General features: G+C 50.2%; 12 protein-coding genes across 12 annotated transcripts; 7 read left to right on the forward strand and 5 right to left on the reverse strand.

Annotated features, from left to right (window-relative positions):
- Positions 1-48: 48 nt before the first annotated feature.
- BU24DRAFT_11536 (uncharacterized protein) lies at positions 49-1,636 on the reverse strand. The gene is made up of 4 exons (XM_033520838.1): positions 1,464-1,636; positions 612-1,400; positions 190-494; positions 49-134 (listed from the first exon to the last, which is right to left on the reverse strand). Exons 1-3 carry the CDS (start codon positions 1,568-1,570, stop codon positions 452-454), a joined length of 939 nt encoding a protein of 312 aa, XP_033389281.1. The 5' UTR covers positions 1,571-1,636; the 3' UTR covers positions 49-134; positions 190-451.
- Positions 1,637-1,721: 85 nt separating this feature from the next.
- BU24DRAFT_416605 (short-chain dehydrogenase/ reductase-like protein) lies at positions 1,722-3,200 on the forward strand. The gene has a single exon (XM_033526501.1). It carries the CDS (start codon positions 2,180-2,182, stop codon positions 2,996-2,998), a length of 819 nt encoding a protein of 272 aa, XP_033389282.1. The 5' UTR covers positions 1,722-2,179; the 3' UTR covers positions 2,999-3,200.
- Positions 3,201-3,562: 362 nt separating this feature from the next.
- BU24DRAFT_456966 (SH3-domain-containing protein) lies at positions 3,563-4,367 on the forward strand (the record flags this gene model as incomplete). The annotated part of the gene is made up of 2 exons (XM_033531493.1): positions 3,563-3,619; positions 3,675-4,367. The coding sequence occupies 2 exons, from the start codon at positions 3,563-3,565 to the stop codon at positions 4,365-4,367; spliced, it is 750 nt and encodes a 249-aa protein (XP_033389283.1).
- Positions 4,368-4,605: 238 nt separating this feature from the next.
- Positions 4,606-6,318, forward strand: BU24DRAFT_11715 (MFS general substrate transporter). Its single transcript, XM_033520860.1, has one exon. The coding sequence runs from the start codon at positions 4,844-4,846 to the stop codon at positions 6,215-6,217; it is 1,374 nt and encodes a 457-aa protein (XP_033389284.1). The 5' UTR covers positions 4,606-4,843; the 3' UTR covers positions 6,218-6,318.
- A 1,274-nt stretch (positions 6,319-7,592) lies between these two features.
- On the forward strand, positions 7,593-9,307 carry BU24DRAFT_429847 (paraben-hydrolyzing esterase precursor; the record flags this gene model as incomplete). Its single annotated transcript, XM_033529771.1, has 3 exons — positions 7,593-7,911; positions 7,974-7,997; positions 8,055-9,307. The coding sequence occupies 3 exons, from the start codon at positions 7,593-7,595 to the stop codon at positions 9,305-9,307; spliced, it is 1,596 nt and encodes a 531-aa protein (XP_033389285.1).
- Positions 9,308-9,571: 264 nt separating this feature from the next.
- Positions 9,572-10,249, reverse strand: BU24DRAFT_487461 (uncharacterized protein; the record flags this gene model as incomplete). The annotated part of the gene is made up of 1 exon (XM_033533455.1): positions 9,572-10,249. One exon carries the CDS (start codon positions 10,244-10,246, stop codon positions 9,572-9,574), a length of 675 nt encoding a protein of 224 aa, XP_033389286.1.
- Positions 10,250-10,503: 254 nt separating this feature from the next.
- Positions 10,504-11,393, reverse strand: BU24DRAFT_416608 (uncharacterized protein). The gene is made up of 4 exons (XM_033526502.1): positions 11,263-11,393; positions 11,039-11,212; positions 10,832-10,970; positions 10,504-10,757 (listed from the first exon to the last, which is right to left on the reverse strand). Exons 1-4 carry the CDS (start codon positions 11,291-11,293, stop codon positions 10,661-10,663), a joined length of 441 nt encoding a protein of 146 aa, XP_033389287.1. The 5' UTR covers positions 11,294-11,393; the 3' UTR covers positions 10,504-10,660.
- Positions 11,394-13,265: 1,872 nt separating this feature from the next.
- BU24DRAFT_11603 (uncharacterized protein) lies at positions 13,266-14,600 on the reverse strand. Its single transcript, XM_033520848.1, has one exon. The coding sequence runs from the start codon at positions 14,310-14,312 to the stop codon at positions 13,428-13,430; it is 885 nt and encodes a 294-aa protein (XP_033389288.1). The 5' UTR covers positions 14,313-14,600; the 3' UTR covers positions 13,266-13,427.
- A 188-nt stretch (positions 14,601-14,788) lies between these two features.
- Positions 14,789-15,490, forward strand: BU24DRAFT_416610 (uncharacterized protein). The gene is made up of 3 exons (XM_033526503.1): positions 14,789-14,931; positions 14,998-15,149; positions 15,204-15,490. Exons 1-3 carry the CDS (start codon positions 14,913-14,915, stop codon positions 15,249-15,251), a joined length of 219 nt encoding a protein of 72 aa, XP_033389289.1. The 5' UTR covers positions 14,789-14,912; the 3' UTR covers positions 15,252-15,490.
- On the reverse strand, positions 15,368-15,931 carry BU24DRAFT_404011 (uncharacterized protein; the record flags this gene model as incomplete). Its single annotated transcript, XM_033525615.1, has 4 exons — positions 15,368-15,490; positions 15,544-15,607; positions 15,658-15,812; positions 15,863-15,931. 4 exons carry the CDS (start codon positions 15,929-15,931, stop codon positions 15,368-15,370), a joined length of 411 nt encoding a protein of 136 aa, XP_033389290.1.
- An 864-nt stretch (positions 15,932-16,795) lies between these two features.
- Positions 16,796-17,648, forward strand: BU24DRAFT_416612 (uncharacterized protein). Its single transcript, XM_033526504.1, has 2 exons — positions 16,796-17,037; positions 17,091-17,648. Exons 1-2 carry the CDS (start codon positions 16,918-16,920, stop codon positions 17,538-17,540), a joined length of 570 nt encoding a protein of 189 aa, XP_033389291.1. The 5' UTR covers positions 16,796-16,917; the 3' UTR covers positions 17,541-17,648.
- A 798-nt stretch (positions 17,649-18,446) lies between these two features.
- BU24DRAFT_416615 (uncharacterized protein) lies at positions 18,447-21,088 on the forward strand. The gene is made up of 2 exons (XM_033526505.1): positions 18,447-18,957; positions 19,014-21,088. Exons 1-2 carry the CDS (start codon positions 18,574-18,576, stop codon positions 20,841-20,843), a joined length of 2,214 nt encoding a protein of 737 aa, XP_033389292.1. The 5' UTR covers positions 18,447-18,573; the 3' UTR covers positions 20,844-21,088.
- The last annotated feature ends 93 nt before the right edge of the window (positions 21,089-21,181 follow it).

The following is a 21,181-nucleotide window of genomic DNA, read 5'->3' on the forward strand; positions in this document are numbered from 1 at the left end:
TGAATCCATTGTCGATAATACAGTGGACAACAATGTCATGAATTTGCTCCACATACGACACAATGGCAAGCACATTTTCCTCGTCAACTCTGCCAATCTTACGGACGTACCAGATGTGTAACTGCAAGGCAGCGCTTTGGCATCTTGTTAGCCGCTAGGATTTCCATCCAGAAACTATGAGAGACCTACCCTAGCGAGACCAGTATACCAGCGAAGGATCCAAGCGGTTGTTGTTTGGTCTTCATACACTCTACCAATTTGTCCACCTCTTGAGGAATCGGGGGTGCAACGTCAAATAAGAAACCGATATCAGTCCGACGATTGTCCCGCATAACGGTTTGTACCTGGGCTACTAATCGAGATGCTTCCATTTCCAGGAGAAACAAGGGCAGATCGTCACGTCCAGGCTTATGGAAAACTGGCGACATCATGATGCTTCTCTCTAGAAAGCTTACTTGGAATGGTTTCTGATGGATAATAGGCTGCTGTGGAATCTGTACTGGTGGCATATTGAAGTATCTGTCGGTTGTCAATTACTTGGATAACAATACAACTGGTCATAAGTCTGGCGATCTGTGATATTTTTCTGACAATGCAGGAACATGACTTACCTATCCAATAAGATCAATGCAAACCACGTCTGAATAGCCTCCTCGACCTCGCTGCTAATCTCTCCAGGTTCTCGGATTAACGCTTGCGCAACTATATCGTCAAGGTCCAGTGCACATGCAAGTCTCCCGCAGATCCCTAGAGTGGTAAGTGCTTTATTATCTATGGATTGCATGTGCTCGAACAGTGCGAGGAGAATTCCTGCCTGTATGATATCTACGGTCGGCTCCTCGACCGAAGCAAAATAGCTGAAATAGTATTTGCAAGCCCGATACCAAGGGGAGTCTGACAGTGGAGTCGAGCCCGGATGTTCAGAAACTGGAGTCACAGTAAGATGCATGGCCAGTATAGTGAGCGAAGAGCCGCGATCTGTCGAATACACTTTGAGACGCTCGAGACCGGTGTCGAATCGGGACCTTGATATCATCGGAAGCCACTGATGTGTCCATTTGAAGTAGTTATCGGCAACAGCGTCGATAGTGGTGTGACTTTCACTCATTATTCGAAACACGCTGCCCCAGAGCATAAAACCCACGTATTCTTGCTTGAGTTGGCCTGGATCAACCTGCCAGGAAGGTGGTTGGCAACTATGATCAATGTTTGAGACATAACTTGGGGGTGGTTCATGCGAGGCTGATGTTCTAGTAGTCGTTGGCGAGTCCGGGTTCGAGATCAGATGTTCAAGTCTCTCCAGACGTTGGAATATTTGTTCAAATTTGGTATCATTTGAATCGTGGTTGCTAGGTGCAGCGTCTGGCTTTTCACCGTCATATGCACACTCGATAGACAATCTACGGAAATTAGTCTTTGTTATGATTGTCCCATGAATCAGGTTGCGCTAGTGATGATAATACCTCGAGCACCGGCTGCACGTAGGAAGAAGTTTGTCACATTTCTTCTTGCTAGATTTGCATTGCCAACAAGTCCTCGTAGCTAACTGATCGTTCCCAAAATTTTGCATCGTGAGGGTAGAAGTGGAAGGTGTTGGATGAGTCGGGGAGTAAGCATCGTAGAGTTGATGAGTGAATGTTCGGAGTTAAGGACTGGCTCGTGCGTGCCTATAGTTGCACTAGTACTCAATCGATCGGATCTCACACTCTACAGCCTTCAGAAGCAGATCATGTAGCCTGGACCTGTGCCTATTCATGTCATAAAGGCTACCACAAGTTATCGCACAAGTTTTACGTATGGTCGAGTAACGACTTCTCAAACGGATCAAGATGCATATAATGTCAATTGGCATGATAGCGGCGGAGAGATGTGGCCGATCTCAATTGCCGTGCTCTTTCGTCACAATAGACCCACCCCACATTCTGAAGGGTAGATACCGATTCGTCTGGCAAAGAAGTTACAAAAGGTATTGACTTGGTCCCCTGTCTGTTCGTCATTCGAGGAACCTGGATCTCGTATCTCGCATCCTGGAACCGAGCACCAACTTCAGCCTGGTTACCAACCCAACCGAGCGGCCCAACATAGATATAGGGAAATGCACCGGCTTCAGAGTCTCCAGCAACACATCGATCCCAGACAATCATCAGAGTCGAGTACAGACATTTACAGGACCTCGAAAATGCCTTTGAAATACAACAAAGTACTTGTAATTGGTGCGACTTCGGGCATCGGCCTTGCCTATGCGGAGCGAGTCATCTCAGACGGGAAGAAGGCCATTGTAGTTGGCCGCAGGCAAGACAGGCTCGAAGCATTCGTTGCGGAGCACGGGGAAGACAAAGCAGAAGCCATAACGTTCGATATCACAAAGCTCGATCAAATTCAGAAGTTCGCTGACGACATCGCGGCGAGACATCCCGACTTGGACAGCATCATCCTCAACTCAGGCATTCAGCGAGGATTCGACTTCACAAAACCCGAGACAATCGACCCGTCAGTCCTCGCACTCGAAATGAACACCAACTATATATCTCTTGTCTACCTCACCCATGCATTTCTTCCGCATCTGCAGAGGCAGAACAATGAGACTAGCTTGATTTACACCTCATCGGGGCTAGCACTCGTACCGATGGTGGTGAAACGCCTCAACTACAGTGCAAGCAAGGCTGCACTGCATCATTTCATTCTAGCTTTGCGCGAGCAATTGAAGGATGGGCCAGGCAATATAAAAGTGATCGAGATCTTCCCTCCAGCGGTTCAGACGGAGCTACACGATGAGAAACATCAGCCAGATATAAAAGATGGTCGCTCCATGGGTATGCCTTTGAAGGAATTTACCGACGAGTCCTGGTCGAGGCTCGTGAAAGGCGAAGAACAGATTGCTGTTGGATTTGTAGAGACCGCGTTCGATGCTTTCGAGAAGACTCGCCAGGGCATGTTCCATCAGATGCTGGCGCGGATCAAGGAGAATGAGCAGAAAGGGCCCAAGTCCGGGTCTTGAACTTGTGCAGTAGTGAAGTTATTGGACAATATCTATTGAGCGCTTCTACATACCTAAATGCCTCCTGGCTACTAAGTAGTAAAGTGGACCTCGTCAGAAGCATGTGAAGATGAATTGAAGACGCTTCGAGCCAACCGACGTTTCTTTTCTTATCGCATGAATGAGATGAAGTTAGTGATTAATGAGAGATGCTAATCATGAGATGAATAAATAAAATAAAAATTACAAACCATCGCTAAATGTATCAACAATGAAGAATCAGTCAATAAATTGTGGGGAACACAGAAGACGGAGAAGACGGCATCTGCCCTGCACAGCCTTACGAGTACCTTTCTTAGCCCCTAACTGCCTCTGCCTCTGCCTCGATCATCCACTCGCTCCAACGCGCCACATCCGGCCCGGCCCCCCAAGGACACTCCACCATTTGAACAAATACAACCGCAACTTTGCAAGTCGCTGTCACTCTCTTTTCCCAAAGAACAACTCTCTCGCTCTGATCGAGGCACCCTCCGTTTGCTATACGCATCGCACTCACTATCCACAATCAATCACCCCACCGCCACAATGGCCGAGGGCTTCAACAAGGCAATGGCCAACAGGTCGTTACGGACCATCAAAACAGTGAGTATCGTCTGGATCATTATACTGCTTGATAGTATATCTAACTGAATGGCAGGAACTCGAGTTCCTCCTCGATGCCGATGTCATCTCTCAACAGCAATTCGAAACCATATCCGCTCAGCTCCCAGCAAACGCAGCGGCTGGACGCACCGCCGTTACTGGTGCTGCGGTCTCTCCCGCCCCGACCCCAGAACCTCCGGTCAACCAGTTCCAAGCGATGAATGTTGCTCGTGAGCAGCCTCTGTCTGAGAAGAAGGGTGGATACTATGCTCAAGACCAACACTCGAACCCACCTCCTCCTGCCTACCAAACCCCGCCTCCAGCGCCCGTTGGACCCCCTGCCCTCGCATACGCGAGCGCTCTCTACCAATACAACGCCCAGGATGCTGGAGATCTTGCGCTCATGCCAAACGACAAGATTACTGTCACAGAGTACATGAACAACGAATGGTGGAAGGGTCGCAATGACAGGACTGGTCAGGAGGGCATTTTCCCTGCCAGCTACGTTCGTCGCGATGACGCAAAGGCTATGGCACCGCCTGTACAAATGGCTCCCCAGCCATCAAACTATGGCAACATGCCTCTTGACGTTAGTAACGGTGCTCAGCCAGCTCCCCAGCAAAATGAGAGCGGTGAACCCAACAAGGGCGCTGAGATGGGCAAGAAGTTTGGAAAGAAGCTGGGCAATGCGGCTATCTTTGGTGCTGGTGCAACCATTGGTGGCAACATTGTCAACAGTATCTTCTAGGCTAGCATTTCTGTTAGTATGTTATGGTTCTCTTGGAAGTAGGCCTGGCACTCGGCGTTATGGATTCTTTTAGGCTTGGCCCTCATGGTCTTTCGATCTATGTTTTTTGCACTTTCAGCTCTTGTTCATGTCTACCATTCAAAGACCAGCGGCCATCGCGTGTTTGCGTCAAGTCCTTTTAGAGACTGGCAAAATGTTGCCAGCGTGTTTCCGGCAGTGTGAATGTCTTCCTTCACTTTGAGCAAAATCCCCTTTCGCGAACAGCGGCTAGTAGTGCAGTTGGCCGTTTGTCTACGAATAATTCACGGCCGTACGTAAAGAAAATTGAATCAAAACTTTGCCAAAATTTGATGCAAACATAGTCCCCATTATCATCTTTATGCTTAACAGGCTCTGTACCGTATGCCTACGAGTCTGCGCTTCTCCTTGGATTCGCTCTAATCGTGTAGTTATGTTCCGGGAGCAGTAGATGCAGTATGCCTGGACTAACCGGCGATACTGCTCATATGAATACATCTTCACGACCTGAGCAAAAGCTCTCCCCTAATGTATCCAACGAGCTAGCAGTGTTTCGAGCCACCAGGAAGGCCACAATTCTACGAAGGCGTTCCTACATCGGTTCAGCATTGATCTCATTCAACGTATATGGCATCATCCTCTCATTTGGCCCATACCTTGACTTATATTATAAGTCAATACATCCTCGAAAGCCAGACATTGTCCAGTTATCCTCGATCCAAGCAGCACGACTCGTCTTCGCCTTTGCGGCCATATATCCGATCGGCTATTTCTATCGACAAAAGCTGCAGAGAACGACGATATGGATCAGTACGGTCGGCGCGATACTGTGTCAGGGCGCTGTGATTGAGAGCAGCAAGTGGTGGGAACTGATCGTGGTCAGTGGCTCGCAAGGCTTCTTCCTAGGATCTCTCGCGACATCCGGGATTCTATGTCTAGCAACTCACTATCGCAACAACCTTCCCCTTACCTCGATGATATGCACCAACGCCGGCTTCCTCGGGGCAATAACCTACACAATGATATCCTACATGTGCGTTGAGCGCCCGAGCAAATGGGTCAACGCACAATACATCAACATCTCCCTCCTGACCCCAACCCTCGTCATCGCCTCCCTCCTCCTCAAACCGAACCCAACATACGCACATCCCCAACCACTACGACCACTCCCACTGAAAAGGTATCTAACATCCCGCACGACGATCTGCTTCACGCTGGGGTACTGGCTCATCTCCACCACCCTCTTCGTCTGGCCGACGACTTACCTGCTGCTCCACTCCCCCTCCCACTCGCCCAGCACCTCCCCCCTACACCTCGTCCTCGCACTGACAGCCACCTACGCCACGGCGTTCATCTCTGCATCCATAGTGACATCTCCGTACGTCCGAAGAAGCGTCGGCCCGGTGAACACGTTCGTAGCTGCGTCGCTGGTCGCGGCCGCCTGCTATCTGACCCCCGCGTGGATGCCGGGGAACATGATAGTCCTCCTGCCGAGCACCATCATCTACGGTGCGTGTCTCGGACCGCTGGTGGTCCTGGGCGTCAAGGTGGTTTCCGTTTTCGAAGGCGGCGGCGGCGGGAAGGAGGGGGGCGAGGAGGACAGGAGGACAATGCCGGGATTCATCGCGGGCGTTCAGACCGGCGCGGGCGGGTCCGCGGGACTGGGGGTCATGGTGGCGGCGGTGGTGGTGAGGGCATGGGATGAAGGACAAGGAGGGATTGGTTTTAGGGTTTTGGGGTCGGGGGCTGTTGTGTTGACGGTTGTTGGGTGTTTGCTGTTGGGGTGCGCGAGGTGGGAGAGGGGTGGGAGGAGGTTTAGGATTGTGATTTGAGGGTTGTGTGACGTTTGTATGCTGGCAGGTTGGTTGCAGTGTTGATTGATCCTATGGAAAGAGTTGGATTTGGGTATTCAGATGGAGGATGGATTTGCTCGCAGAAGTGATGGTGTAACCATATGAGCCTGACAATAGTGGGATTACGCTTGGGAGTACGGTTGGAGAGTGTACTTGTTTCGATCAATTTTCATGCCAATCTATGAGATACAATTCTGACGATCAACTACATCAGGTATTGATTCAATCTGCCAGCAGCAGTGATAACGCAAGTCTAGCAGGAGCAAGTGTTACCCGGAAAGGCTCTGGGATGCTATTATGCCAAGTAGGTATGACGACTCGAACTGAGGCAGCAATGTATTCAGCACAATCTGGCCGATATCTCTGGCCATCTATCTCCTCCGTATAATCTCTCATTAGCTAATAGAATGATTCTTTTACCAGCCTGTTGGTCGGTTTGTTCGCCGAATTGTTCGCCGACTCTTTTGGCAAAGACTCGGCACCTGCTGGAAGACTCGTATCACTGCCAGCGAAATGCTGCTTCTCTTTCAGCTGCATGGTTTCTTTTGTAGGGACTCACCGATAATGGTGGAGATATCGGCGAGGACAAATGAATCATCGCAATTGGAGTAGTGTGTGTCATCACTAAACAGACACGACAATCATGTAGGCGTTCGCGAGCAGCACAGTGCGTCAGTGGGTATGATCGGTTCACACACAAGGGGGTGAGCAAATATTGATGAAAAAAAAGGAGTCCAAGACAGGAAAACTAAAGTGCAAATCGCACATGTATGTGCAGAATGTGATCCGGCAGTTGCCGATTAGCAGCGGTTGGATGGAGCAAGATTCTTTTTGAGGAGGTGAATAATATCTGTGTGACGGCAAAGTTGGGGGTTGCAGTCTTGGAAAGAAAACAAGAAATTGTGCGAGATGATCAACGTCTGATCGACCGAGAGTAGCTATGTGATGTAAAGACGGCCTAAAGCGATGCCGATGGTGGGTTGTGGATATTGTGGATGTACTCCGCACTGGGTGCTGTGCACTCTAGTACTGTGTGTTGTGTTGTGTACTTGAACTTGTCTTGTCGTGACTGAGTGTGGGTATCGTGTGGTCCGTGGAGGGTGGGAGGTGGGAGGCACAGGTAACTAAGCTTGGAACTGCGGAACAGGGTCCAGAGACCGAATACTCGGGTTTAGTCGTATGTAGGTGGATGTGGGCCGCCCAGTTCACCTTCCGGTCCGTTCTAGTCGGGACATACCCCATATGCTGGCACCCTGGGACCAGTCCAGTCCAGTCTCCAGTCAACCTCATCCCATCACCGACTCTGGATGCCATCGTTACTTTTGTTGTTGCATCTCCCGTCGGTCAGAGAATTATGAGAGCATCCGAGCCCTATCTGCGTGACCTGCAGTTCCGTGGTTTTGTCGAAGGGTTGACACTTCTCGACAAACAATCCTTGCCGCTCTGCCACTACTTTGGAGGAATCCCGTACGCATTGCCCCCTACGAAACAGTTCAGATGGGCACGTCCCCGATCCCTCCCTCCATGTTTCCGTTACGGCACGAGTGCGAGCCCAGGGAAGTACACGGGGAGTTGCGGCGTTTGCCCTCAGCCTCAGCCTAATGAAGACGCATGGGATGAAGATTGTCTGCAGAGTAACATCTACATTCCGATTGGTGACCCGCCACAGCAAGGTGAGTCACGCTAGGGATATGATTCCTTTACGATGATTCTCATCTGACGTGTTTTACAACAGGATGGCCTGTTTTATTTTGGATCCGTACGTATCCCTGGAGCATCCTGCCCTTGACTGCGGGTGCATGCTAATCGCGCGTAGATGGAGGGTTTCTCCAATTCGGTAACGCCAATGACAGCAACCCAATGAAGATGCTAAGCGACACTGACTGCAAGGCCATCATTGTGATGCCAGCGTACCGCCTCAATGTTTTTGGTTTCCTAGCCTCGCCAGAATTGTTGAATGTGAGCTCCGACACCTCTGCCAATCTTGGGTTTTGGGACCAGCGATTGGCCTTGGAATGGACATGGCAAAATATCAGCTACTTTGGCGGCAATGCGTCCAACATCACGATTGGTGGCTATTCCGCTGGCTCGCATTCAACGTTTCATCAGCTCGCCTACGACCTTGGCTTGCCGGACAACAAGTGCATCGTTAGGAGAGCGCTTATGATGTCCAATGGCCCCGGTCTGCAGCCAAAGAGTTTGGATGAAGCCCAGGATCAGTTCGATGAGCTTCTGCAGGCATTGGAGATACCACGTGAGCTGTCCGCTGCAGAGAAGTTACTCAAGCTACGGTCTTTGGATGCAAGGACGCTGGTCGATGCAACTACGCGCATCAAATATCACCAGTTCCGAGCCGTGACCGATGGATCATTTGTACGGGTTGGTCTAATGCGCGAGATTGACAACGGTTCATTCGCCAGCCGCATGAAGACACGGGGCATCAAATTGATCATTGGCGAGTGCAAGGATGAGCACAACGTGTATGGAACATGGAGACCCCCTTCCAATGATATAGACAGTCTCTTTCAACGTTTGCAGGCTGACTACCCTACCGCCTCTTGCAAGGCGCTTATGCGGCACTATTATCCAGGAGGGAAGCTGCCGACAGACTGCCAAGATTGGAAACAGGCATTCGGATGTATCTATGCAGATATACAGATCCACCATCTTGAACGTGGCATGGTCAATGCCCTTGTGCGCCACGGTGCTGGACACCTGATCTATCGGTATCGTATAGAATGGCGTGCAGCATGCTGTGACCGGCGTTGGCCAAAAGACTGGGGGGTCACGCATGGGACGGATATGGTTCTGTGGTTCTGGGGTGACGGGGACAGCTTGAACAAGGCTGAGCAGCAACTCATACGGGCTGCCTTCCATGACAACCTTGCTAAGTTTATCAAGGGCGAAGAAGTGGAATGGGGCACACAGCATCCGTTGCACATCAGAACGTTAAAAGCCAATGGGTCCGTAAAGTGCGAGGAAGATAGATGGCTCGAGGAGGGACTGAAGGTCTGGGATATCCTGAAAGAAGTCGGCACAACTAGGCAGACGGTCGCTGCAAGGTTGTGAACAGGATCTATTGCCGTTTACGGACAGATACGCCACATACATGCGTGCTTTTGATGTTGGGGCGTGCACCGTTAGAGTGCCACCCCGCCGGGTATGGACGTAGGTGAACCAGTTTCTATCCTAGAACTCTTGGCCTTGGAAGATCGTATGTTATCTTCGCTCTTGAGGTGACCTTGCTAGCTGTTGGTGCGTATTGTTATGCTTATGCTCTAAACCGAGACACGCTGTGGCTTCCTCTTCTTCTGAGACGCTCCTGTCTCCGCCCTATATTGCAAGCTCGGCCAAGTTCAAGTCAGATCTCTTAAAAATAAGACTGTCGATTTCCATGCATACAGCGCTTTTCAGGGCGCAGTAGTCGTCAGATCCAATATTGGGTTGTGGCCAAGCGATTGGCCCGAAGTGAAAGGATGGATCATTTCGAGCAACAATCTCGATTATGTTGAACAGTTGCTGCGTCTCTAGACAATAGCCATACATTCCGTCTCCAAGGAAGTCGTGTCCAACCCATCTATCGAAAAAGCGCTTGGTGCGACCGTGGAGCCGGAGTGACCGCATATGAAGGGTTATGCTGCACTCGTGACGATTGAAGCACTGGCGCGCCAGTACAATGAGGTCGCGTAGGATAGACTGTAACTCGGTATAGTTAGGACCTGCAGGTGTGGGGGTCAAGCCGGCGGCCGCCCGGTAGATGGAGAGGGGACTCTGTTCCACGTTACTGCAATCCAGTGGTGTAGCATTACGAGTCACAAGTCGCACAGCATCTGGCATCAAGGCTGGTGGTGGCGGTTGAGGGGCTGACCCTGTCAGGAAAGCCGGTTCTGACGTCGGGGGTCCGGCCCGTTTGGCGTCGTTCTGTCGGGCCGTGCTGGGCTCGTTCCCATTGGTCGGCGTGTCCTTCCGAGCAATAGACGTCGTTTCTTCCAAGCTCGTTTCCTTCATGATGATTAAACCTATATTGGAGTGGATCAAGAGCACAATTCTGGGTTTCTTTTTTTCCCCTGGCTGCAAATGGCAGTTGGTCCGTCGGCAGACGATTCCCACACGTCAGAATCTGCACGCGCTGTGACTGACTGCTATTTCTGGGCAAAGGGTGTCGCTGGATGTTCTTGCGATGCGTTGTACGCCTGCGTGCACGGTTTTCGAAGTAGAAATTGGAAGCAAAGGAGTCAAAGTGATCAATGTAGAGAAGAGTAGAAGCCACATTTTATAGCATTGAATATTTCGCCCTAATCAGAGAACCAAGGTACACTATGTTGAACGTTCCGATGAACTGGTCCGCACTTGCCAACCGTTCAGCAATGCCTAGATTTGCACAACAGCGACGTTGGACCACCCAAATCAATAGTTCAGCAATTAACCCCAGTACGGACCAAAGTCTTCCATTTGGCCCAGGATTTGCTGGCCCAGGATTTGCTGGCGAATCGCTTCATCTTGAATGTTGCCAGGAATGCTAGCAATTATCAGTACACCTAACTTCCAAGCATATGGATCAAGATGGGGAGCCGGAATGTTGGAATGACTCACTTTACTTCGCGCATCGTCGGAGTGCCGTTAAGTACAAATCCAACTACTGGTATACTTCTACGAACATAAGGAGAGCCTTTGAGCAACACCATCTCAGAGCGCAGGTTCGCCTCAGGATCGTGCGCCACATAGCAGCAGTCTGAAGGACTGTTAGATATAAATGCCAACAACAGCGCTGTACCGCGGTCCTATGAACAAGTGGCTTACCAATATGATGTGCAATTACGATCATTCCGATATGAGAAGATTGGTCAAAATTGTATAGCGAGTTTATAGCTTCAGATACGCGCCCTCCTGCAGTCCTGATGACCCGGGTGGAATTGTTTCCAAGTTTGAAATGGCGAGACGGATCGAATTCAGGGCGTGCTTCATTACACGCAACTGGATACTATCAGTAGCTTTCCGGCTGTGGATGAATACGGATAGTCTACCAATCACTAGGATTCCATTGGAAGATGACATGCTCACGCTCTCGTTTGTTACTAGAGTTTGTGGAATGGTGAAAAGGGAGTCCAATACAACAACAATGCAAGAGGAACGCTTGTTATGTAGTCAGTAGCGTGCAGATGCTCTCATAGATCAATTTATACATGTCCAGAAAGGTAGAACAAAAGTCCGCGGGCTCTCAGATTACTAACAGCATGTCCGTACAGCTGTCTCTTCGTCTGATCTCTCGTCTTGCTGACCTCTCCGAGCAAGACCGATCTTTTCAAGCAAGCCTGGAATGTTTCAGGCTTGCATACTTGTTGATAAATGGAAGAAGAAATTTCGCTAGGCACTGATATATGTTTGCCCACCTCAGGCGGATGGGCGTAATCTGCTATTGCGCTTCCCGTAGGTCCAATCACTTTTCGCTACAACCTCTGATCGACAGAGAATTAGGGGCTCGGATTGAAGACCGAGGATTCTCTAATTGTGCGCACAGGCGTTGGTGTGAGGGATCTGATTTGCATCAGGTTTTCAAGATGTTCAGACACATCACAGAGAGCGTGCCGCAATGGGGCGGGTTGCAAGGCTTCGGATGTACGAGGTTCCGTCTTGTAGCAATCGCAGATGCTACAAGTTCTCTGGACAAGGCCTGCTCGGCACAGGGCGCGCATAATGAGAATAGCCAACAAAATCTAAGGGCCACGGTGCCTGGAATAGGAAGTATGTGATGATCGGTCGTTCTGCGCGGCTGAAATCGTGATTGGCACGGAGAAAGGGGACCAGCCAGTCGGTTATTCGGGTCACTCGCTTCGTATGGTCGACGTCTTCGATTCCGGTCGCAAGCCACCATCCAGCAGGGAGCCTGTGGATCGAGAGTCTTCATACACTATCGTTTTCAATCTATTAGGATGCGACCAGTCGAACTGCAGGTTTCACCGATGACCAAACATTTCCAGGACTTGACTGCCAGGGCTGAATGAACGCTATAGGGTGGTGCGACGCAGTTAGAGTCGTTATAGGCCATGAAATGGAAACAATACCAGGCCCACGGAAAAAGGAAGACCCCCAGACCGTCTTAAACATCTCATGAGCAATACGATAGGATTCCCAAGGATCGCTGATAGCTACCTGCCTGAAGTGGAGAACGGTTGGAGCAACGTCAGTATTAATCTCCACTCATTTCTGATTGTAGAAATAGGCGAAGCGTTTCGCAAGGCATAATCAACACTTACGCGCGCGCAGCATTTCCTCATTCGAGTTGTAGCGTGAGTGACGATTGCGCTGCGCGCGGTTGGTGAAACGACCTTGCAGATAGGGCGGGGGCCCCCACGCTTGGCTGCACCAAGCGATGTTTGTTTGATTCTCGTACTCGTAGTCTCGTACGCCCGAAAGGTCCCGGAGGATGGTTCATATTAGGAATGATGCGCACAATTTGTCGAAGGAGGCCAAAGTATTCCTCCAATGACAAACTCGAAGAGCTGGAAGAGGAGGGGAGAGAGAGAGAGAGAGAGAGAGAGAGAGAGAGAGAGAGAGAGAAGCATCATTGCGTAGTGGTGACACAGGCGGGGTGAGGTACGGATGATCAGGCAGTCAAATATCTCTTCATCTGGCCTCGCCGTTCATGTTCCATCCAAATCGTGAAGGGGTTGTGACGAAGGAATGGCGTCACGCTGCGGTGATGGCAGCGTGGCTGTACTCACGTAAGATGGCAAGAGCCTGGCCGAGGATCAAAACTGTACCTGCATCAACATAATTAACCTGTCCAAAATATCTTGGTCGAATCGGCCCATGATCTCACGGAGACACTGTCTGGAGCAAATCATGGGTACCTATATTCGGCAAAAGGACCGGCTAACTCGTTTCGGATCTCCTTCAAGTAAAATAGCTTTTCAACCCGTTGACAAAAATTGGGAAGTACTAGCGCATTCAAATTTGGGTGCATTGCACAAAACAAGCTATTGTGTGATGCCGATTTGACTTTGTAAGTCTGCTAATGTTAGCATGATTAAGTCACAAAAGAGCTGTGCGTTCTCTTCAGTAGAGTGATCTCTACATGCGTACCTTCTACCATCGGCGGCTAGTCACTGTACGGTACTGGGTCCACTCAAAAGAGCCAGAGGCAGTATTTGCAAAATTGAAAGAGGCGATTTACCGGCAACCCGTCGTGTCATGTTGCTCCACCGTGGATTGTGTCCGCACGAACCCTGGATTCCACGGATCGAAGACTGCTAGAAGGCATACCAGGGTCGGCCATTGAATCTGAAGTAACAGTAGAATTCTGGCCATGATGTTCCAACACAGGATACGCCGGTGGTCCTGCTCTGGCTATGTCTTCTCTTGAGATAGTTCGAAGTGGGACTGGTAACTCAGACGAAGTCTGTTGTATGACGCATTGTCTGTTAGATGGGACAGACGCGCTGGCATCAGAATGATATGGGGGTGGAGGCTCGCCATTCTCGTCAAGTCCTTCCTCACGTCGAATGATAGCAACTGTTTGATTATGCCTCCAAGCACCATGTACCCATCGCCGTGTGTTGACCCAACCGTCGAGATCCCTTGCAAGAGCAGTTTGACCACTGAGACGCATCTGCTCTTTTTGCCTTTTCCTCCGTTTTCGAATCCACCATAATCCGACCGCAAGGACCGCTCCAAAGCCAGCAAGGATCAAGAAGTAGTAATTGAACGCACTCTCGTTTCGCTCTTGGTTTGAGTTCGGCTGAGTTTCTGTACTAGACAGTGGGAACAGTTGGCTGGGAGGTTGGTCAGTCTCGCGGATAGTTGATATCGAGGAAGTAGAATTGGTGTTCAAAAATGTGGTGGAGAGAGTCGTCAATATCGATAAATGAGGAGGAGGAGGAGCAGTGGTCGTGGGACTGGGCGTAACAATGGTCGTTGCAAAAGGTGTGGTGGTTGAAGATATCGTTGATAATGTAGGGGCTGTTAACTGAGCATGCGCGTGGGGTGTTGTAGCAGAGATCAAGAGGATAGCAAATATCCATAGGCCCTGCTTATCCCAACCATTCTGGAGGAAATCCACGACCGCAGATATCATGATCAAGAGTATCTCCCGCTAACTACCGATGAAGGAGACGGCGAGCCGGAAGCTCGGCGCATTGGTGCGTGTGTAAGAAGAGAAAGGGAACGGTGGAGGGTAGAACTCAGACCATGACCACAAGATACAACAATCAGTCAAGTCTCACAGCAATTGATGGCGAAATTGGCGATTGCCGATGAGGGAGAGAGCAATAGATAAGGTTGTACTTCGTAACAGACATCCGATCGAGGGTCAATGACGAGAGACAGGGTCTGGATGGTTGCGCACTGATCGGCAATGGAAACTTCCGCATCTGGGATGACCGGGGAAGGAAGTCACCGCTTCTCCGCTTGCTCCGACAAAAGGCACGCCAACGCCATACAAGGTACCATATTACCAATACCATAACACGCCAAGCGAAGCGTTCCTGTTGAAAGTTTATTAATCATTCACCTTGGATGATCTACTTATTATACGAGTGCCTACCTGGTCATAACTTTAGGACCTTGATGGTTCGTACGAAATTCTACTACGTTACTTTACTCGCACTTCATCCGCGCGCGTCTTTCAACTTCCACCACCACCTCTCCTCCTCATCCAGTACGGTTACCTCTCACCATGGTCAAGGCCGTCAAGGGTAAGCCCCCTCTCTCCGTGTTTATATCATTCCCTCGAGACTCGCACTTCTGACACAATCAACCAGGCACCCTCGTCAAGTGTGACGCATCCATCAAAGCCATGCTGGTGGACATTGACAGCAAACGAAACAACGAATTCATCATCGAAGATCTCGACGAAGAGCATGTACTTGTCAAGGAAACGAAGGTCAAGGAATTGAAACAGCTGCTACAATCGGTAAAGGCTCCAGGCGATATATTCTCGAGTGGTGGCTAATGGCATTATACGCAGATGTTGAAGGAACGACTCAAAGAACCCGAAAGCTCGGATTCAGAATAACATGCTAAGGTATCTCGCAGAGCCTCACGGCTCATCTGCTTATGCCACGCTGTATCCCCCGTGTCCGACGGGTACTTCCTCCATCGCCGCTTCACGAATTGCCTCTCCACACTCGTTTACTTGGTCTCCTTCTGTGCGGCACCCTCAACGGCATGAATCCAAGGTGCGCGGCTGCGGGTGAAGAGCTCTGCGCCCGCCTTGTAGTTGTTGATCGCGTCAGCATCGTCGAGAGTTCCGACCTTTAAAAGGATTAGCGGATGTGGCTGTCAAGAGGCAAAGATGGGTTTGTTACTTTAAGGACTACGAGGCCTGGGAAGGATGCACCACCACGCCACAAGGTGGATCCGCAATCACCGCTACACAATAATTAGAGCAAGCGCAAACCCTCTGTCTTGTATTCTCTCACCAGAAATGGTTGTCGATCACATTCCCGCTGTCTGCCTTGACACTAAACGTCTTGGGCGTGCCCTTGGTGACCTTGAGGCCGCTTTCTGCGTATATAGCATTGACACTGTAGGTACCTCCGCCAATCTTTCGGCAGTCAAGGCAGTGGCAAAGAGCCTAAGAGAAACATATCAGTCCAGGAATCATCCATCTTGGGGTATGCGGACCTGAACGTGGGGCTGTCCTTCGATGGTGTATCGAATGTTTGCGCAGAAGCAACCGCCTTCTTGAGCCATGGCGAAGAATCAATGGGTTAATTGTGGAGTTAAGAGAAGTGAGAATGGGCGGTGTGCACGAGGATTTTGGTTTGTGATGGGGAGTCGAGTGGTAGAGCTGTCATGTCGGCGCTTTAACGGGCTTCTTATACCAGAAGAGCTTTCGAATACCCCGCTGTTGCCGACCCTGCTCGTACCTCGTACACGCTGCAGAGTATGGCCAGATTTCCCCTCTCTGATCCTTAGCGCCAGAGGGAGATCTATTTGAGGAATCAGTCACCCGAGGCCGATACGTCGGTGATTAAGACATCTAACTCGGTCGCTAGGATCCGCAAGGTTGGTGGCTAGGGCTTGATAGCTCGGTCTTGACAACGTACACCGACAGAACGAGGCTTGCGTTACCCCACGGTGCATCTGTGGGTTAGAACAACGATTTCGAATGGTGAATAAGCTACATTCATTCACAACAATGGCTGCGGAATAAATTAAATATTCAAAGGTGGTAGGGAAAGGTGTGAACATGTATTTGGGAACTCCTGAACCTGACCTAATGCACTCCCAAACATAGTGCGTAGCAGAATTTTTGGAGTGCTAGTCCGAGGTAGCTTGCAAAAGAAAGCCTATGCCAACACAAAGTCAATACCTCTATTAGACAAAGTACATCACGGAGTACATATAGGAAAAAAAAAAGTGTTCTGCCACAAGTCAAAAAAAGAATCAATATATGACGTACCCTGTCCCTGCATAGGTGAATGATGCATCAAGCATTCTTCCACGTGCTCTTCCCTATTTGTAGGCTGGCCCAATGGAGAATGACGTGACACGTGACCGTGTGTCCCCTCTGTCGCATCAAAGAAATATTTCCAGCCTATTTATACCGACATTGTAGTGCTGAAACCCCTTCACATCTTTTCACATCTTCACATCAAATAAACTTCGATGCTGAGGCTTGCTACGTGATATTCGGCTGCATCAGATCCTGAATCGATAAAGCCAATCCTCTCCCAATGTCCACAAACGTGTGGGACCAAATGGGCTACGTCCCTCCCCGGGGCCAATGCAATTTCAAGCAGACCATGATATCCACACGATGCCCTTGTCTACGGTTCATGCTCCATCCACTAAAGGTTGTCCTGGTCTCAAATATCATAAATGAATCAAAATGCTGACACGTCTGCAGAGCTCTTCGAGCTACGAATGTGATGGGTGCAGTCACCATGCATCTTTTCATTCCATGGAGAACAAACACGAGGATGAGGTTCGCAAGCGCTGGGAGAACGAGGCCAAAGAGAAGCAGGAGCAGGAGGAATTCGTCGCGGATCATCCGCGCAAACGAACTCGCTTGATAGAGTATCGCAACAAATCTAGTAGCTCGTCCAACTCCCGTTCTCTTGGTAGCCACGCACTGGTCCAAGATGAACTGGAAGCACTTCGAGTCGAAGCGGCAATCGAAGCTGTTGAATCTATCGAAGCCATCGAAGCTTTCAAGGCTGGACCCAGTAGAACGAGACCAAAGCCGAAAAGAGGGGGTGCCAGATCATCCGGGACTAGAGGTGCAGCGACGCGTGCGAAAGAGAGGGTGACGGAGATTATCGACGATGAGGATGATGGAGATGGGCTTTACAGATGATCCGTCGAGCGCCTGGCGGTGTGGTCGCAGCAATTCCTTTTAGCATAACCGATACCCAAGCTTCTTTGTATACTTTTTTCTAGCATCAGAGCCCTTATACCTTCACCGTGGAATACTAAAATTAACTCCATTGTTTGTGCCATCAGTGGATCCAGAAGATCTATGTCTTCCCTTCCAGAACACATCCATTTTGAAATACCCCCGGGCTTGAGCATGGAGTTGTCTTTGAGCCGTAGACAGGTCATGTAGGAGCAAAGCTGCTACATCTACGGTCTCGAGATATGACCAACACGAGGCGGTCCTATACCCCAATAGAACCATTCGTCTTGTCATGGTACTAGTACCAATTTGCCAGCATATTCTATTCCATTCCCAGTAACATATACATTGCCCTTCTTCTCGAAAATCCTGATCGCCGCAATTCTGTCTCGTACATCCACGATAATGGCCAAGACGTTTATTGGGTAGATCGTATCATTGTCGTTATGATCGTGCCACGAGAAGGTCAAGTTCTCATTGAGCCGTTTAGTCTGTAACATTTCAGCTTCATAGTCATTTTTTGGATCTGACAATCTACCTTTGCCTTGAATATTTCAATGATTTCAGTCTCGTCGATTTCAACATCAGCGGCTTTGTTCCATTCAATCTTCTCAACATCCATAGGAATCGGAATATTTTTGGCAACGCAACAAACGGCGAGGAGGTCAGGTTTTGAAAGAGCGCAGGCGCACAAGGCTATCAGCTAGTCTTTGGTAAAGATCAGCTAGGATCCATTAAAGACATGCGTACGGAGTACATACTGATAGAGTATTCGAAACACACTGCTGCCCCGCGTACCCGCCTTCCGCAGCCAAGTACAGTGATCCGTGCACAAGCTTCAACATCCATTGGGAATTCACAAGATTCCTCAACCACCTTATTACAATCTCACGTTCGCTGCAAGTGCTGCGCATACCGCGCACTGCGACAATAATTATCTATATAATTATAAAGAACAATTCTGAAGCTCAACCAAGCGAGCTCAACCGCCACGATGGCTACGCCCACTCCGTCCACCAATACGCCGCAAAAGCAGCTCCATGCATTCTCGTCTCCGGCTCCGCGCAGTGTACCTCCCATGGTCAATTTCGATTCTCCGGCCGCACTCGGGCTTCTGACGGAAGGTGGCGTGGGGATGGGCATAAGCATGAGCGGACTGGGACTGGGAATGACTGCGAGCGCATTGGGGCGCGCTGACGAGGAAGAGCGCCGGAGAAGGCTGGAGAGTATAATATCCATGCTTAAGAAAAAGCCTGGGAGGGTCAGTGAAGAGGGAATCATGAGGCTTTGCAAGCAGGAGAATCTGGAAGTTATGCCGGAAGGGCCTCCGCATTCGAGGGTGCTACTTCTTCTCATTGGTGATGAGGCAATGTGTGAGGTAAAGATTCCCAACGCGAAGCGCATTGATGGTCCATATACTAATTTCATGCAAAGGTTCCGGTCCGATTTGGCGAAGTGGTCGTGGAGGAAGTGAAGCTCGCCGTGAACAGTGATCGTCACAATTACTCGGAAACAGGATCGACTGTGCTTAGGAATAGCTTGCGACCTTTACCAGGAACTACAAAGATAAACCTGACGTTGGATCGATTCTCTAATAATCTGGAGAAACTACTTCGCATGGATAAGCTCAGTGCCCCCAAACAGGGTGGTGTCAGTTGTTATCAAGCCATATTTGGTGTATACGAGAGTCTTAAGAAGCTCTTCGAGCATGAAAAGAAGATGGCACTAACCCTGCTCGATGCGAACTCGTCCCATGCAAGCCATCAAGCTGAAAGGGAAGTGCTGTGCAAGAAGAGTGGTCGACCGCGAATCAATGCTGGTACTTGCCTGGGCGTGTCACTCGAATACTGGATGGATCGTAGGCACATCATTCCTCCGCCCGGCCAACAAGCGTCAAGCTCGCCCAAAGGGAAGGATGCAATGGACATCGATTCCGAGAGGGCACAAGCATATCCCGAGGACCAAAACCCTGAAACAAACAAAATCTATTCATTGACTATTGAATGTGAATCTTCTCCTTCGTCCATGTACTCGCCGATCCGCATTTCAGATGCATGGATTTCCGACGCGATAGAAAAGGCACCAGGCACTTCCGACACAGACATCAACAACCTTCTCCTAAACCAACCCACACTCGACTGGCTTGAACCTCCTCCTACATATCTCCCACCCCCAGAGTCGGGGGACGATCACGATGCCATGAACATTGACGCGGCGCCAGGCCGTCTCCCCAACATCCGCTTCGTCGCCAAATTTTACCCTCCATTGACCGTTCCTTTGTCCGTCTATGTCAGCATGCTTCAATCCGTAGGCCTAGAAGTGCCCCACGCAGATATCCGCGCCACCACATATGTTGGCCTCGTGCTCCGTCCGGGCGACCCAGATCCAGGCCTCACAGGTACTGCCGGCGAGACGACGCAAGAGATCAAGTCAACCCGAACGGTTCTCACGTTCGACGATTCAGGTGCGGAAAAGCATACCACTCACACGAACTCTCTCTACGTGCCCAAGATAGAATACTCCCGCACCATTGACGCTTTACCGTTCCAACATCCACGCCAACTAATCGAGATCCTACCGATACTACGACAATACGCATTCACCACCTCACTCCTGCAGAACACTTTCGGTGCCAACGACACCAAGGAGGGTAAACATCCCTCCAAATCCGCCTTGGGGACACCTCTTTCACCACCACAAACCCCGCAGGCTCAACCCTCCCATCCCGAGACTCCAGTCGACATCACCCTTTCCTACTCCCCACCTGCCCCACGAGTCCGCCTCGACGTCCCTCACCCTCTATCCGCCCTCCCATCACCATCATCCCTATCCACAAGTACATCCCAAACCCAACGAGACCAAACGAACCCTCTCTCACTCTCCAACCTCGACCTCAACGCCTCGCCAGACGCCCTCCTAGAAGCTCTCCTCAACCCGCAGATCCCCACCACCAGCACAACCTCGACCGCAGGCCCTCAATCCCACTACTCCGCCCTCGGCGTGACCCTCGACGTCCTCGCGAACGCCGAACTCTCCATCACGGAACAAAACGTCATCACTTCCTCCTCCTCGTCCACAAACTCCAAGAGCGGTGCGGCAAAGGCTGATAAGGACAGCGAGGCGGCAAACATGGGTTTGGACACAGGGCATGGCGTCGACGTTAACAAGGTCAAGAGGGTCGCCAGGGCGTTGGACGTCTGTGGCGACATTGGCATTTGGGCGGAGTGGGTGAGGAGGGAGGCTGGGAGGTCCGCTGCGTCGTAGTGTGGCGAGAGTGTTGAACATGACTGGGATTGGAAAGGCGTTGGCCTTTTGGAGAATTTACTTGGCTTAGATAATGTGTGTGGCCATTGAGTTGGATGGATGGCTGGATGAACGAAGAACAATATCCCGGTATTGGAAGGAGAGAGAGTATAGAGAAATGCATTTGGAGTGAAGCATCTCCATGATCTATAGAATAGCGGTGAACAACACATGCGATATAGCAACTGTGAAACGAAATATCATACTCTGTCAGATGGGCCTATCCGCGACATACATTTTTATGGTGAAGTCGATAAGGCAAGTGAACCTGATCACACATTATTAGTGCCTTCGGCCAG

The sequence above is a fragment of the Aaosphaeria arxii genome (genome assembly GCF_010015735.1).
Source record: "Aaosphaeria arxii CBS 175.79 unplaced genomic scaffold BU24scaffold_1, whole genome shotgun sequence".
Classification (NCBI taxonomy): Eukaryota; Fungi; Ascomycota; class Dothideomycetes; order Pleosporales; genus Aaosphaeria; species Aaosphaeria arxii.

Bases quoted from the DNA above. Each gene is read 5' to 3' on its own strand.
- BU24DRAFT_11536 (XM_033520838.1), bottom strand. From the start codon at position 1,570: ATGCAAAATTTTGGGAACGATCAGTTAGCTACGAGGACTTGTTGGCAA. The intron at 1,401-1,463 runs GTATTATCATCA...TAATTTCCGTAG, and splicing joins ACGTGCAGCCGGTGCTCGAG to ATTGTCTATCGAGTGTGCAT. The intron at 495-611 runs GTAAGTCATGTT...CCACCAGTACAG, and splicing joins GCATTGATCTTATTGGATAG to ATTCCACAGCAGCCTATTAT.
- BU24DRAFT_416605 (XM_033526501.1), top strand. From the start codon at position 2,180: ATGCCTTTGAAATACAACAAAGTACTTGTAATTGGTGCGACTTCGGGC.
- BU24DRAFT_11715 (XM_033520860.1), top strand. From the start codon at position 4,844: ATGCCTGGACTAACCGGCGATACTGCTCATATGAATACATCTTCACGA.
- BU24DRAFT_416608 (XM_033526502.1), bottom strand. From the start codon at position 11,293: ATGTCATCTTCCAATGGAATCCTAGTGATTG. The intron at 10,971-11,038 runs GTAAGCCACTTG...ACAGTCCTTCAG, and splicing joins CGTAATTGCACATCATATTG to ACTGCTGCTATGTGGCGCAC. The intron at 10,758-10,831 runs GTGAGTCATTCC...GATAATTGCTAG, and splicing joins CCGACGATGCGCGAAGTAAA to CATTCCTGGCAACATTCAAG.
- BU24DRAFT_11603 (XM_033520848.1), bottom strand. From the start codon at position 14,312: ATGATATCTGCGGTCGTGGATTTCCTCCAGAATGGTTGGGATAAGCAG.
- BU24DRAFT_416610 (XM_033526503.1), top strand. The intron at 15,150-15,203 runs GTAAAGGCTCCA...CATTATACGCAG, and splicing joins TGAAACAGCTGCTACAATCG to ATGTTGAAGGAACGACTCAA.
- BU24DRAFT_416612 (XM_033526504.1), top strand. From the start codon at position 16,918: ATGTCCACAAACGTGTGGGACCAAATGGGCTACGTCCCTCCCCGGGGC. The intron at 17,038-17,090 runs GTTGTCCTGGTC...ACACGTCTGCAG, and splicing joins TCATGCTCCATCCACTAAAG to AGCTCTTCGAGCTACGAATG.
- BU24DRAFT_416615 (XM_033526505.1), top strand. From the start codon at position 18,574: ATGGCTACGCCCACTCCGTCCACCAATACGCCGCAAAAGCAGCTCCAT. The intron at 18,958-19,013 runs GTAAAGATTCCC...TTTCATGCAAAG, and splicing joins GTGATGAGGCAATGTGTGAG to GTTCCGGTCCGATTTGGCGA.